This window comes from Maniola hyperantus, chromosome 8, assembly GCF_902806685.2.
Source record: "Maniola hyperantus chromosome 8, iAphHyp1.2, whole genome shotgun sequence".
In the NCBI taxonomy this organism is placed as follows: Eukaryota; Metazoa; Arthropoda; class Insecta; order Lepidoptera; family Nymphalidae; genus Maniola; species Maniola hyperantus.
In genome coordinates this window covers 10933505-10947400 of record NC_048543.1, presented here as the reverse complement: position 1 = coordinate 10947400, position 13896 = coordinate 10933505, and the positions used below count along the sequence as shown (strand labels likewise).

General features: G+C 35.8%; 1 protein-coding gene across 1 annotated transcript; it reads left to right on the top strand.

The window, feature by feature from the left end:
• The first annotated feature begins 369 nt into the window (after nucleotides 1-369).
• On the top strand, nucleotides 370-5990 carry LOC117984350 (uncharacterized). Its single transcript, XM_034970973.2, has 2 exons — nucleotides 370-589; nucleotides 3956-5990. Exon 2 carries the CDS (start codon nucleotides 3970-3972, stop codon nucleotides 5080-5082), a length of 1113 nt encoding a protein of 370 aa, XP_034826864.1. The 5' UTR covers nucleotides 370-589; nucleotides 3956-3969; the 3' UTR covers nucleotides 5083-5990.
• Nucleotides 5991-13896: the final 7906 nt, after the last annotated feature.

The following is a 13896-nucleotide window of genomic DNA, read 5'->3' as shown; positions in this document are numbered from 1 at the left end:
AGGTACCATTTGTTTTGAAACTTTTGTAGGTATTATGTTTATTTCAAAACCTCGTTTTTCATTTTCACAATAGCTATCGTATTGATACAGTATTATTGACAATATCTTACCGATTACCTATATTTTAGGAATTAAAAAATTACACAAAATCTTATAAATATTATCTCAGTACTAAATGTAGCAAAGACTACGTGCTACGAGACTCCGTAGTAATATCTGAAATCTGAAACCGTAGGCGGGGCATTTCTACGATAATACCCGAGAGTTCACGAAAGTGAACAAGCAGACAGAATCCAGTTACCATAGACCCTTAAAACTAAATGTTTTCCTCTTCACAAGCCCGAATTAGTAGAGATCGAAGGGAGAGGTGGAGGTTAAACTAACTTGGTGCGCCCTGTGAGAAAATGCATGGAAATCGAGGGATGTAAAGGAATTCGCCAGGACGTGTTACGTAACGTCAGTTAAGTTTCTCCAGTGTATGGGGATGCACGTTTCATCCGCTTTTCCGAGTACACAATAAACAACAACAACGTGTTTACAGTCGTAAACAACACAACTTTTTGGACTTTGTCAACTTTACGATTGATTGGTAAGTACCTACAAGTTGTACCAGCCTAGTACTGTTGAGATATGCGATTGTGTGTGGGAGTGTTTTCTTTTATTATTATATTATTATTATTATTTATTACTGTTTTTTTTTTCTAAAACTTGAAGTGTTTTACACAACGCGTATTTTTTTTAGTTCTCAAAATATTTTTTAGTTACACTTAATAAAGATTCCTTAATGAAGATTCTTATTCTGTACATTTTTGAAAATAGTTCACAACTTTTTCCTAACTTATTAAATCAAATTATTTATTCATAATAGTTAACGAGTTGATTTAGTTTCCAACACACTAAATTAATAAAATTAATCCGTCGGCAGAAGACATCTTATTTTATACCTACTTGTTTTATTGATTACATTGTTTTATTTCTTTTTTTGCCGTGATAGATTATCTATCTTTAATAAATATAATTAGTACAACGAGTAATATTCGAACCTACAATTTTTTTATTTCGAGGACATCCCTTAGACTTAGGACACAGAACACCCACACCCAGGCTTAGGATTAGGCTATATTTTTCCGGCAATCGAAAAAACCTATCATAATACATATTATAATGAGTTTTACTTATGTAAAGCAAGTTACCTAAAATCTAAGCAGATACGTCGCAAGGTGTTGTTATTGTTGCATATCGACATGCACCCCTGTTTTGTTCCCCTTGTTTACTGTGTATTTTGCCCTTCGTGAAGCAATGTATTGATGAAAAACACTTTCACTTTCAAAGCTAAAAACTTTTACATTTTATTTTTAATCAGCTTCTGTCAAATTCTTCAAATTTGATCAAAATCGTTTAAACTGTTGAGCCGTGAAAATCAAGCAGACAGACAGACACACTTTTGTATTTATTTAGTATGGATTATTAGTATAGACGTATTGTGACTCAAAAAAGATAATACTGACCATTACATTATTTTAATACTTACATTCTTATTTCATTTATTTTACTAACTATAAGCTTAACTTCCTCGTCGGTCTAGTGCCAGGCATATTTGATTCGGATCATGGGGTAGGTACCAGGTTCAATCGTACCAGGACCAGGATCGTTGTTAGATTTTTCTAGAAATTCGTAGCAGCCTGAAACTGAAAAGGTCATAATGTTACGACAACGTACCCGGGCTCTTGATTTTTTACTCCTGTTAATACGGTGCGTGTAAGATTATGGTCCAAAAAAGGAATCGCCTTCAGCATAAAATATTCATTATAACACGGGGCTAATTAAAGAAAAGCTGATCTGAATATTTGATCACTCCAGCCAGAGGGTAATAAGCTAACCGCGGCTTTGCTCGGCTTAATAATTCACGGATTGAACAATTGAATCTGCTCGCGATACCTGTATTAAATATGCAAATTAGTTATTTATTCAAGTCGCGCCACTTTCAAAGGGGAGTCTATGAAAACTTGGCGCTAATTTGCGCGACGTTCTTGTCATATTTGTGATGAGAAAATGTCGCGAATTCCCTGATTTCAGAATTTCATCTTACATGTTTAATGTCTCCAAACCTTACGTATTTTGTTACTTAATTACTAATTATTATTATTTTGTTCCAATTTGTACGGTTAGCATAATATAACTTAATCATCATATTATTTATCATCGTAATTCTTAGCGGCACGGAATCTTGGCCAAGCTTTTATTTTGCTATAACAAACGATTGGAGTGTTTCTAATGAATGTTACTGAAAACGTGATTATTGTCAAATTGCTTTACAAGCTCTAGACAGTGGTGAAAGACTGTGGAGAAGAAAAGCAAAGTAGTACTTAGTACCTACTTACCCCTCACACACAATGAGTTTTTATAGCGGTTCATACGTAGAATCATAAGTGTAGCCCATTGAAGTAAATACGTGCTAAATGTCACAAATATTTAATTTTTTTATAATGTCAAAATTATCAAAGCTATTATTATTAATCTTCATCAAAAATCTTCATCAATAATATTTAAATCATAACTTTTATTACTTGTATAAAAATATCGAAGCTAATTTACGTAGCTACCTACTTACTACAATATTTCGAGGCGAATGCCGAACGAAGCTAATCAAAAATTATTAATTGGAGAATATTAAACAATAGCAAGATATCGCGCGTTGCCTCTAGGGAGACGTTTAATTTAGATTATTTATAATTTCGCGGCGAGTGGGCGTAGGCCAAGACGTCTACGAGCTAATTTCCAAAATAAATATTAGTCCAATCAGACTCCTTGGGTTGTATTCGAGTCATTCGAGTCTACAGCGATGTTATTACAATAACTTTGTTGTATTTAACATTCATTGGATTGGATATTGTTGTTTTAGGTCCTAATATTATGGCAACAATTATATCGCCGCAACTGAAAACCAAGTAGAGTATGAAATTAGTTAATATCAATTTAATGGTGAGGAGGTTCCTCACTCTGAAGCCCTGACCACTGGCAACTCAAAATATCCGAGTCAATTATTTATTTAATAACCTTTGCGTACCTGTGAATCTAAGCGTAGTTCTACATGCCTAGCTTATAAAATCATCATTCCTTTTATGTAGGCTTCTCTTACCATATGCCATCTTGGTATGGACCTATAGTTACCTATTTAGTTAGTGATACTTAAAGCAGCTAAGACAGCTATCCCTCGTAGTCGTAGTCGAAGGAGATATTGTTTTCAATAAATTAAGCGGACAAGAGCGTGCAAACAGCCGCCGGGCTCCGTCAACACAATTATTATACTCGGACAGCCACCCTTGTTGATAAACGTGTACTAAATAAATTAACTGGACTTATTTACTTGCTTGTCATTCTACTGAAAATAAACTTTTACTTTTAAAGTTTCTAGGTAGATAATTATTCCGGTTTTTACGGCCGAAATGGATAATCAGTCCTATCTGTAATCTGTTGATAAGTTACTTAGCAATATTGCTATTTGTAAATATGTTATGGTATTTTTTGTCACACAGAAATGTTGTTAAGTTACTTATCGACAGATTCCAGATTGGCCATTAGAGACTCTAAGTATCTTATTATCGATACTAATAGGTTTATAAAAGTAGATATCGGTCTTCTAGCCTTTCATGGCCCATCAGTTTAATCGATTTTGACAATACAGTGATAGCATGCATCTCGGGGAAGAGTATAGGCTACATTTTTCCATGTTATCTGCACTAAGCTCCAGCAAATCGCGAAAGCTTATTTAAATGAAAGTGATGTCGGGTAAAACAATATTGTCCGGCTCATTTGAACGAGCTCACTGCAATACTGGCTCAGTACAAAAAATCTTTATCATACTCAACACTGAAAAGGAGTAAGTTACCAAACTTTTGTAGTTTAATCTGTTTCTGTCTGTTTAACCTGAAATATTGCTTCTCTTTTGTTTCAGATTACTAAAAGAAAATGGGTACACGGCCCGCAGCAGCCGGTGCTCGTGCCAAGAAGCAGAACCATGCGAACATTCCGTGCCCCATCGAGGACTGCGCACGCTTCACGTACGGGAAACTGCCCGACCACTTGACCAAGATCCACGGCCTCACTGGGACAGAAAGGGACGCACTCAATGAGCAACAGAGAAAAAGATTTTTCAATGGAGAACTCTGTCAAGTGCGCTATTTGAAAGAAACGGCCATCCGAGACCTTTGGGGTGCCGATTACGATGATCCCAGGATTCGTGCAAAAATACACCAGAGCTACGGGCTGGTGAAAATTAGGATAATTCCACTGGCCGCTTCTCAACGCGCTCGACCTCTCACAGAACAAGATGCCAACGTTTTAACAGCGTACAACGCGAGGACTGCTCCTCGACCTGCCCGTCTTCAAAGATCTAGAGCACGCCCAAGACCATATTCTATTCCCAAAGCTAGTCCTGTAGAACGGCGAATATCGAGCGAGTCGAGTGAAGAAGAAAACCCGCGTAACTCCCTCCCGCCATCACCTCCACCATCTTCACCCTCCTTACCCCCATCTCCAGCACCGTACGAGCTCCAACCTGTGGAAACACGCTTACGGGATATATTCGATTCCAAAATCGATGCGGGATACAAAGCGGTTATTGATGATATGAAGAAATCGATGACAATGGGTCGGACGCTCGGGACGCGGAAACGTAAAGCTTACCGAACATATCGACGCTACGCGAAACGGTTGATAGCTTATTTGCATCGACAGCATTCGCCGTTGGCTTATGATGTGGATGTGCTTCTTTGTGGGGAGAGACAAGTTTGCTCGTTCTTGGAAAGAATCAGTAGCGAGCATAAAACGAAAACTTTGCGGAACTATATAGTGGCTGCGATCAAATTGCTAGATTCTCGACTTTTTGCCATTGAGACTGATCCTGCAAGCAAAGAAAAAGTTGCCTCTATGACGCGGGTGTACGATGTTCTGCATGGACGGCTGAATGCCTGCGACAGGTTACTTGCTCAAAAAGAACCTGGCTGTGAAAAGGCCACTCCTTCTTTTGACAGCGACGCAATGGAGCAGAGCTTCAACGGAAGTTACGATGATCTAGTGTAAATAAGTGACACTAACATTTGCCGTGTTTTAATTTTTGTCGTGTTTTAGCGTCGAACAGTACCTATTTTAAAAATACCTAAGTACTTATAGTGTAAATTTTATTCTAGTCAAGCTAATTTTTTTAATAGTATCTAGGTAGGTACTGCACATCATAACATATTTTGAATTTTGATGATAATTACGTAATTACCTATAAATTAATAAAAATCTCCGTGTCCATGATTCTGCTTTGAACTCCTCGAATTTTAATTGGTAAAGTCAGAATAGAGTGAATTGTTCATCAAACTTTGTAAATATTATTTTGTAAATTTTTCCTATTCAAGAACCATTCGCAATTTCGTAATTAATTATTATTTATGAATATACTTTCTGAAGCAAAATATATAACTAAAAAATATGAAGTAAGTACATAATATTATGGGCTACAAATGAGATATTGTAAATATTCTGATATGGTGCGTGTTTCAAGCAATATTCTTCATATACAAAAGCATTGAAATAACTTGCATATTATTATTATAATAATGTATGTAAAGAAAGGCGTAGTATAGTAGAAAATGTAAAGGTGTGTTTACACATTTGCCAATGAGGTCAAGGCGCATGGCAACCCTCACGCGAATGTTGAGCACACGAGTAGTGTTCACACATTTGTTTATGCATGACATAGCGACGTGACACGATGAATGCTACGGTATATACCATCGCGCAGCGAACCTGACGCATGTGTAAATGAAGGGTAAGAATAATATAGATGTACGATGTATGTCATTACTCATTATTATCTTCAATTATACATTATCTTCTATTAGAATGCTTCGACATGTTAAAAAATTCATTAAACGTTTAAGCTATAATGTAAATAGGCGAATTATACTCGTTAAACAACACTAATTTATTGCAACTGGTAATAAACGTCATAGACACAGACGCCTGGCTTGTTTTTCATTAATTAAATCCAGAATTTCCCTAATTTTCCTATAAGTAACTACTTATCACTGAAAATCGAACCTGAGTAGGTACCCTTGCTTGCCATACAAAATATAGTAGGTAGGTAGTTACCCGACTAAAAACGTTTAGGTAGGTACCTACGCGACAGGTTGAAATGGCAATAGGGGAGAGACGCCCCGCACACCCACACAGTCCCCACGCTAACCCGGTGCGGGCGAGCGCGGGTAACGTGCGGGTGACGTGTGGGTGTACTGGGCGTCCCCCCACTTCATACCCCGATTGACATCTCGACCTGTCGCAGACTATAGGTATCTCTATTGCTGTACAGTACAGCGATATACCTACCTACCTTTCTGAACGGTCTTGACTCTTGATCGGGTACGACCTAGACCATTCAATAATAGCTTTTGAAACCTGAATTTCTATAGATATATACCTACCTGAAAGAGTTTGATGGTGACACTGTAGCTAATTCTGTTGTACTTACACAAATCTCTAAAGTCTGACTGAACTATACTAAAATTATACCTACGTCTAAATCTAGTGTTAACCAGCAGGGGGCATTAGAGAATTAGCCACGGCTGATCTGTGGATGAACCCAATAAACATAGGTAAATAATTACATCAATACCTGTACCTTTGTACCACAAACCAGTAATTTGTGCTTTGTACTGACACTGACATCATGACCTGTCGTGACATCTATTACGGCATAACTGCTATGCTAATTACCTGTAAGCACAGAATAGTAGTACGTGACTGGTTCATGAGATTTGAATGGGTTCATATCAAAAATGAAAAACTTTATCCGCTGTACAATAGATGGCGCTGGAAGTACTCCACAAACATCTTTGTAGTTTATACTGTCCTGGTACATGGCGATTGTAACTGCCTGCTCCAGATTCTCCACTGGCGAACCGCCCACGTTCCTAACGTTCCGCAGACATTCTGCAATGTCGCCTCTTCATTTTTAACCGACCTTCCTTTCTATGAACCGCTTGTTGGCACGGTAATGTTAGAAGATGATGATAACATTACCGTGCTTGTTGGTTTGGTAGCTGTTATATTTTGTACCTATATATTTACGTCCTTACCTTGTAACAAAGTAGGGTAGGTTAAAATAAAACGTAAGATCCGTAACATTATTATTATAAAATTTATGTGTACTTATTCGTTCTTTCGTTTGTTTACGCATTATTCATCCGATTTAACTGAAACTTTGTACAGTTGTTGCTGGAATTTGCAGGAAGATTTCTGAGATAGATACTAAGTGACGCGCGCGTCTGCGTTGCTAGTTATTCTAAGTTTAAAATAAATACATAGAAAATGGCGAAGAGGCTCAGCGCTGTCAAAACAAAAGATTCCGACGAATTAGTATCTCCTCCTTTTTGGAGTCGGTTAAAAATCGTAGAAAATATGAATCGATAGATAGCTTGCCACTTTGCTTGCCACCAGCAGTGGCCAGATACTAAGTACCTAGCATAGTATTGGCATGCGTTCGTTGCAGTGCGACTAGCGCGCCACCTATTGTAGGTTGGTACGTTTAAATGGTACGTACTACTAAGTACTTATGTCAATTTTTACCTACAAAGTTCGAATGAACGATGCGTGAACGCATAGCTTCAACGAACTCAACCCTAGTCGGGATGCTTTCTTGGTAGGTATGCTGTGTACATACTACATAGGTACTAATTACTAACTAATCTATACTCTATACTAATAAATAAAATTGAAGTGTATGTCTGTAATTTCGATCTAACTACTTGAAATTAAGCTCATACATTGTTATTTGAACTGTACCATAACTAAATCACGCGTTTTTTAAATTTTTGGTTCACCCATGGTTCAGTCGATAGCGTACTACATAGTAGAAAATTGAACTTTTTAGGGTTCCTTAAAACGACAAAAGGAACCCTTATAGGATGACTTTGTTGTCTGTCTGTCTGTATATGTCCGTGTGTCCGTATGTCCTTCGTGTCTGTCAAGAAAACCTATAGGGTACTTCCCGTGGACCTAAAATCATGAAATTTGGTAAGTAGGTAGATCTTATAGGGCCTTATTCCTCTACTTGCGAGTAAAGGAATAAATCCGAAAACCATGCATTTGTGCTTACATCACAGAAAAAAAAATGTGTTCATGAACAAATATTACTATTTTCAATTTTCAAAGTTTACCCGGTGCGGGCGAGCGCGGGTGATATGCGGGTGTGCGGGGCGTACCCTCCGCTTCATACCCCAATTGCAATCTCGACCTGTCGCGGACTATACTAATCTCAATACTAATGTAGGTGTTAGCCGTGAAAACGTCAAAGGTACTATTTTTTGAAGAGTTCATAAAGCCTAAAGCCTAATTCAGCTTTTATTTGTTGTTATTTGTTGCTAGATGTCGCTCTACTTACTATAGCCTACCTTTGGTTCCCTGTAACTATTATTTTTTAAACTAGATTACCTTAAATCCATACTAATCCATACTAATATTATTATAAATGTGAAAGTGTCAGTGTATGTCTGTCTGTCTGTCTGTCTGTCTGCTAACTTTTCACGGCCCAACAGTTTAACCGATTTTGATAAAATTTGGTACAGAGTTAGCTTACATCCCGGGGAAGGACATAGGCTACTTTTTATCCCGAAAATCAAAGAGTTCCCACGGGATTTTTCAAAACCTTAATCCACGCGAAGTCGCGGACATCCTCTAGTACAAAATATTTATAAGTAGGTAAAGCAGTAACTGAACTGACGTGCATGAAATGGGGTAAACCTACGACGGCAATTCGATGATTTCTATTTTTAACGCCTCACTCACAGGGCTATTCCTGTAGCCACTGCCTTGAACCAACATGAAGCAGACCTATTTAAGTTTCATGAATCATGACTAAGAAAAATGCTTGTGGAACAAAGACTCAAAAATATGATAAACAAGATTTAAGATACAGTTCCAAAGTTAAAACCTGTACTACTATACTCTTAAAAATATCAACACAAATGAAATTTTCATATAAAAATCATAAAGCTATCATTAACATCAAACTTGATTTTTCTGTTTGTCATATCCGCCATCTTAGATTTGTCATGATGTCATAAGCCCATGACGCGTATAACACTTAGACAAAGCCAAGGAACGAAGCCACTCCCTTTACCAACGACGACGACGACCGACACTACGCGGCGGCAACGATGCGACAATAGAAGAGTGGAACATCCATACGTACCTACATAATTATATACATAAACTAGCTTAAGCTCGCGACTTCGTCCGCGTGGACTACATAATTTTCAAACCCCTATTTTACCCCCTTAGGGGTTGAATTTTCAAAAATCATTTCTTAACGGATGTCTACGTCATAATAGCTATCTACAAACCAAATTTCAGTTTGATCCGTCCAATAGTTTGAGCTGTGCGTTGATAGATCAGTCAGTCAGTCGGTCAGATTTTCCTTTTATAGATAGATAGACGATAGACCAAAAAACACATAACCTTCCTTTTGTTTTGTTACGCCGTTAGTTGAATAAAATAGGATAGTGAATCATAGACATTATTTGGAAAGTGCCAACGGCTTTGGAACAATTTTTCGCTTGGCTGATGTTCTGCAGATATATTTCTGGATCTTCGTAGGCAGATAGCGTGTGTGGTAAAAATTGGCCGTTTAACGACGGCTTTAAATAAAACTTCACTTCGCTACTCGTTGGAATTCATGAGGAGAGAAAATTTCGCAATATTTTTAGACCAAAGTAACGCCGTTGTAACGGCTGCAGCGTTAGATTTTATGCGTGTGTTACGTGTAGAAGCACTAATTTCTCTTGAGAAGCTCATAGATGAACGAACTAAATTCTTTCACACTAATCCATACTATTATTATAAATGCGAAAGTATGTCTGTCTGTCTGTCTGCTAGTTTTTTACAGCTCATCCGTTTAACTGATTTTGATAAAATTTGGTACAGAGATGGCTCGCTTACATCCCAGGGAAGGACATAGGCTACTTTTAATTACGGAAAATCAAAGAGTTCGCAAGGGATTTTCAAAACCTAAATCCCTGCGAACGAAGTCGCTGGCATCATGGTATTATTATAATGGCGAAAGTTTGTGTATGTGTGTATGTTTGTTACTCTTTTTAGGATTTGGCTGAATGGAAATAGATTAACCCTGGATTAAAACATAGACTACATACTTTTTATCACGTTAAATTAAAGAGTTACCACGGGATTTTTAGAGAACCTATATCCACGCGAACGAAGTCGCGGGCATCAGTTAGTAAATATACAATATATATAATTATTTACTTTATATATGAAAATTTGTATATTATATATGATTGTATAAACGTGTTATCTGTACATTGTATAAAACAAGTCGCTTTCCGCTGTCTGTCCCATCTGTAGGCTTAGTTCTTAAACTATACAACAGATTTTAAGTATAGATAATATAAAATAAATAGAGTTACTTATGTCTATATTATCTCCTGACGGTGTTTTGGTGTCAGTGCGAAAAGTGCGTTGAGTGTGATTGGAGGATATGTTTTTGTGCTTGTTTTTCCTGCATGCAGTGATGGCGACCGGTGCACATTGCATCTTGCACGTTGCGACTTACAGATTTGTCTGATTTAGCGAATTATAGCAAATTATGCTTATGGTTCCTTGTAGGTACATCATGGACTTTCGCAAACTAACGCCTGCTTGTATGCAATATACACCTTTTTTATCCGACTTTCAAAAAGGAAGACGTGTCTTTTTTTATAATTCTTTAAGCACGCGTGCTTAAAGAATTATAAAAAAAAGCATTAGGTCTCCGAACGATAGGTACCTATCGGATATCTATCCTATCGTTCTATCCTATCATTATCAGTTAGATTTTTATTTACCTTTTTCTATTTCTTTTAACATTTTTCTGTTATTCAAATGCAGCTAATTCTTTTAGGTACGTAGGTATAATTTGTCAAATAATGTTTGTCGAAATATTTGTCAAAATATAATATGATTTATATTATGATCATTATTACCTACCCACAGTAACATTACAGTCTGTATCTATAACGATTGCCATTAATCATGTAATATAAAAATATCGTATCGTTTAATCATATTTAACAAATCAATCACATTAAGTAAATAGCAAATACTTATTCATATTTTGTTTCCATTTGCCTACTTTTTTAGCTAGCAATCACTTTTACGTCTTGTAAAACTGATTATTCAACACCGCGTGCTACTGCAAGTAGGTACGTTAATGAATGAATGACATCTACCAACTTGAAAAGTGCAACAGCAAACAATACAATGCGAACTGGTTGACGTCACACGTATTCGGTGCAAAGTGCATGTATGCACCTCGATCTCTTTGCGTTCATGCTACCCTGGTGATCGTTCCTTTTGTCAGCGACACCAAAGGGGCCCTATCCCCTTCGAGAGCACCCTTCTCTGGGTCATCCGTTCGTCACTCGGTCACTGACCGAGCAACCTTCGTTTGGATTGTGGCTACTCTCCTCTGCAATTTTAAACTCTCTAACTGTATGATTAAGACAAATTATTATCATGTGTTTTTTACTTTATTTAATATTTTATATTATTACAAAAAGGATTATTGCTACATCAAGTCACCATGCATCAACAGGAAAATTTAAATAAATATTGATGAAACTATAACTACAAATTAAAAATAGGTATGTTTCATGAAAGCCTGCAAAGGGAAATTGAAATATTTGTAAAATATAAGTAATGAATTACTTATAATATTATAATTATTGTATGTGGTCTATATTGTAGCACTTTTCACTAAAATATTAAAAATGAACAGCTTAAAAATGGCTCTTTAATCTCATGATAGCAACCTTTATTCAATTTTAATAAACTTCCACGTCCTTTTCCATGTTGATCAAAAATAATAATTTAATTTGCATATCATTAAATGTATAACAAAAAATAATAGAAAAAGTTTGAATAAAATAAGCAAATCGAGTCGTAACAAAATTAGTCTTTATGGCTTGTCTTACCAGGAACTCGAAGGACAAGGCGAACAGTAAATGAAAGAGTAATTTAATGCAATTTTATGCATAACTGCATCTACCTAATTATTCTAAATCTAAATAATATTAGTTCTCAAAAGTGACGCCGCGCTGTCGATACAATTTTTCAAGCTAATTATCAAAAAAGGCTCTTTGTAGAATCTATGTTAACTCGAGGTGAAAATATTCTATCCTTTGATAATATTCTCTGTTTTACGTCATCACCTTCGACACGTGTTATTTTAATCAATATTCAGAGACGAAAATATCTTTTATGATCCATGGCTCATAGCGCTCTTTGAATATTGCCAGTTGCACACTTTAGTTGTCAATGCCTATGAATATAAAACTGAAAGCATTGACCAATTCGCTTGTTATGTATTTTTTGAAGCAAATTAACATAAGACTTATGGGCAACCTCACAAATCGGCTGAACCATGCACGGATGGGCCGTGTAAAAGTAAAAAAAAACTGACAGTTAGTCATCAATATCATATTTATGATATTGAGTAGTATAGAAGTATGGTTTTTATTATTAGAAGGAACAGATAGGTAAGAATATTTAAAAATTTATTAAATTAATCAAAGATTGTTTACAAATTTTATTATCCAGGCATGAAGATATACTTAGGTTTGTATTTTAAAGTTTCATTTGACATGTAAATTAAAAAAAGAACACGAAAAGACAGTTTCTCTCATTTCTGGATCATTATCATACCAAACACAATTCAAATTAAGTTGGTTTAGTTTATTATAGGTAGCAACTGGATATAGTTATTTTTTCATATATTTCAATCATCACTTCGCAAACATTGCTATTTGCTAAGAATAATAATTTTACGAGTTTTGTAAACACAATATTGGCCACATAATATGAATGCAATAAATGTCATCATAATTAAAACCATACACATTACCAGATCTGATTATGGATTCAAGGGATATTTTCATCTTATATTACGTATATTTTAAAATAATTCCAGGTCAAGTATTTAAGAAATAAAATCAATTAGCACGAGAAGCTTACAACCTCGTTCCAGTTTTATACAGAATCTGGCATTCAGTTAAAAATAAAGCACCCGAAAGAAACTTCTAAGCTTTTATCTCGACATAAAATATATCTTTATAAAACCTTTTCTTCCTAAAAGCAGTTTTTGTAAAGGCTCTGAAGACATTCTGAAAATATACGAAATGATAGTAGATAGTGATACTAAATAAACTAAGGTTTTTACAACAAAAATTTTTTTTTTTACAAAACCACTCCTAATTTGCAAATTAACTAAGGACTTAAGGATTAAAGGAAAGTCGTGGGCACAAGCTAGTCTTTACTAACTAGATAATATTGAAAATTATCGGGTGTGATACGTTAAAATGCGAAATTTTACTTAAAACTAATATTTTACGTAAAACTTCGCATTCTGAATTTAACCTAGTTAATGTTTAAATTAAGGTATGCAAAACAGCTGTCAATCCACGAAGCAGTTGTTTTTGATAGCTAGGTAAAATTAAAGAAAAACTAAACGATTTCCTGACATAATTGCTGATAATTATGATGATGAAGCTGATGTTCATACTGATGGTGATGATAGCGACGATGATGATAGTGACGGTGGTGGTGATCGTGATATTAACAAGGAGCCCAAATGGGCTATGCCAGAAGAGCTTCTGACTTTACGATTTACAAAACCACTCTAGAAAAAGGATTGAAGTTCGAGTGCTTATAATTAGTTCTGGGTCACATTCAAACTAAGAATTTTATTTATCAATTATAAAGTATTTTGGAAGAAACATGGAAAATTTTACAGAGACGACAAAAAAGAGAGCTTCAATCAAACTCTTTTTTGGTCTGTAGAAATAAAACATGTCTAAA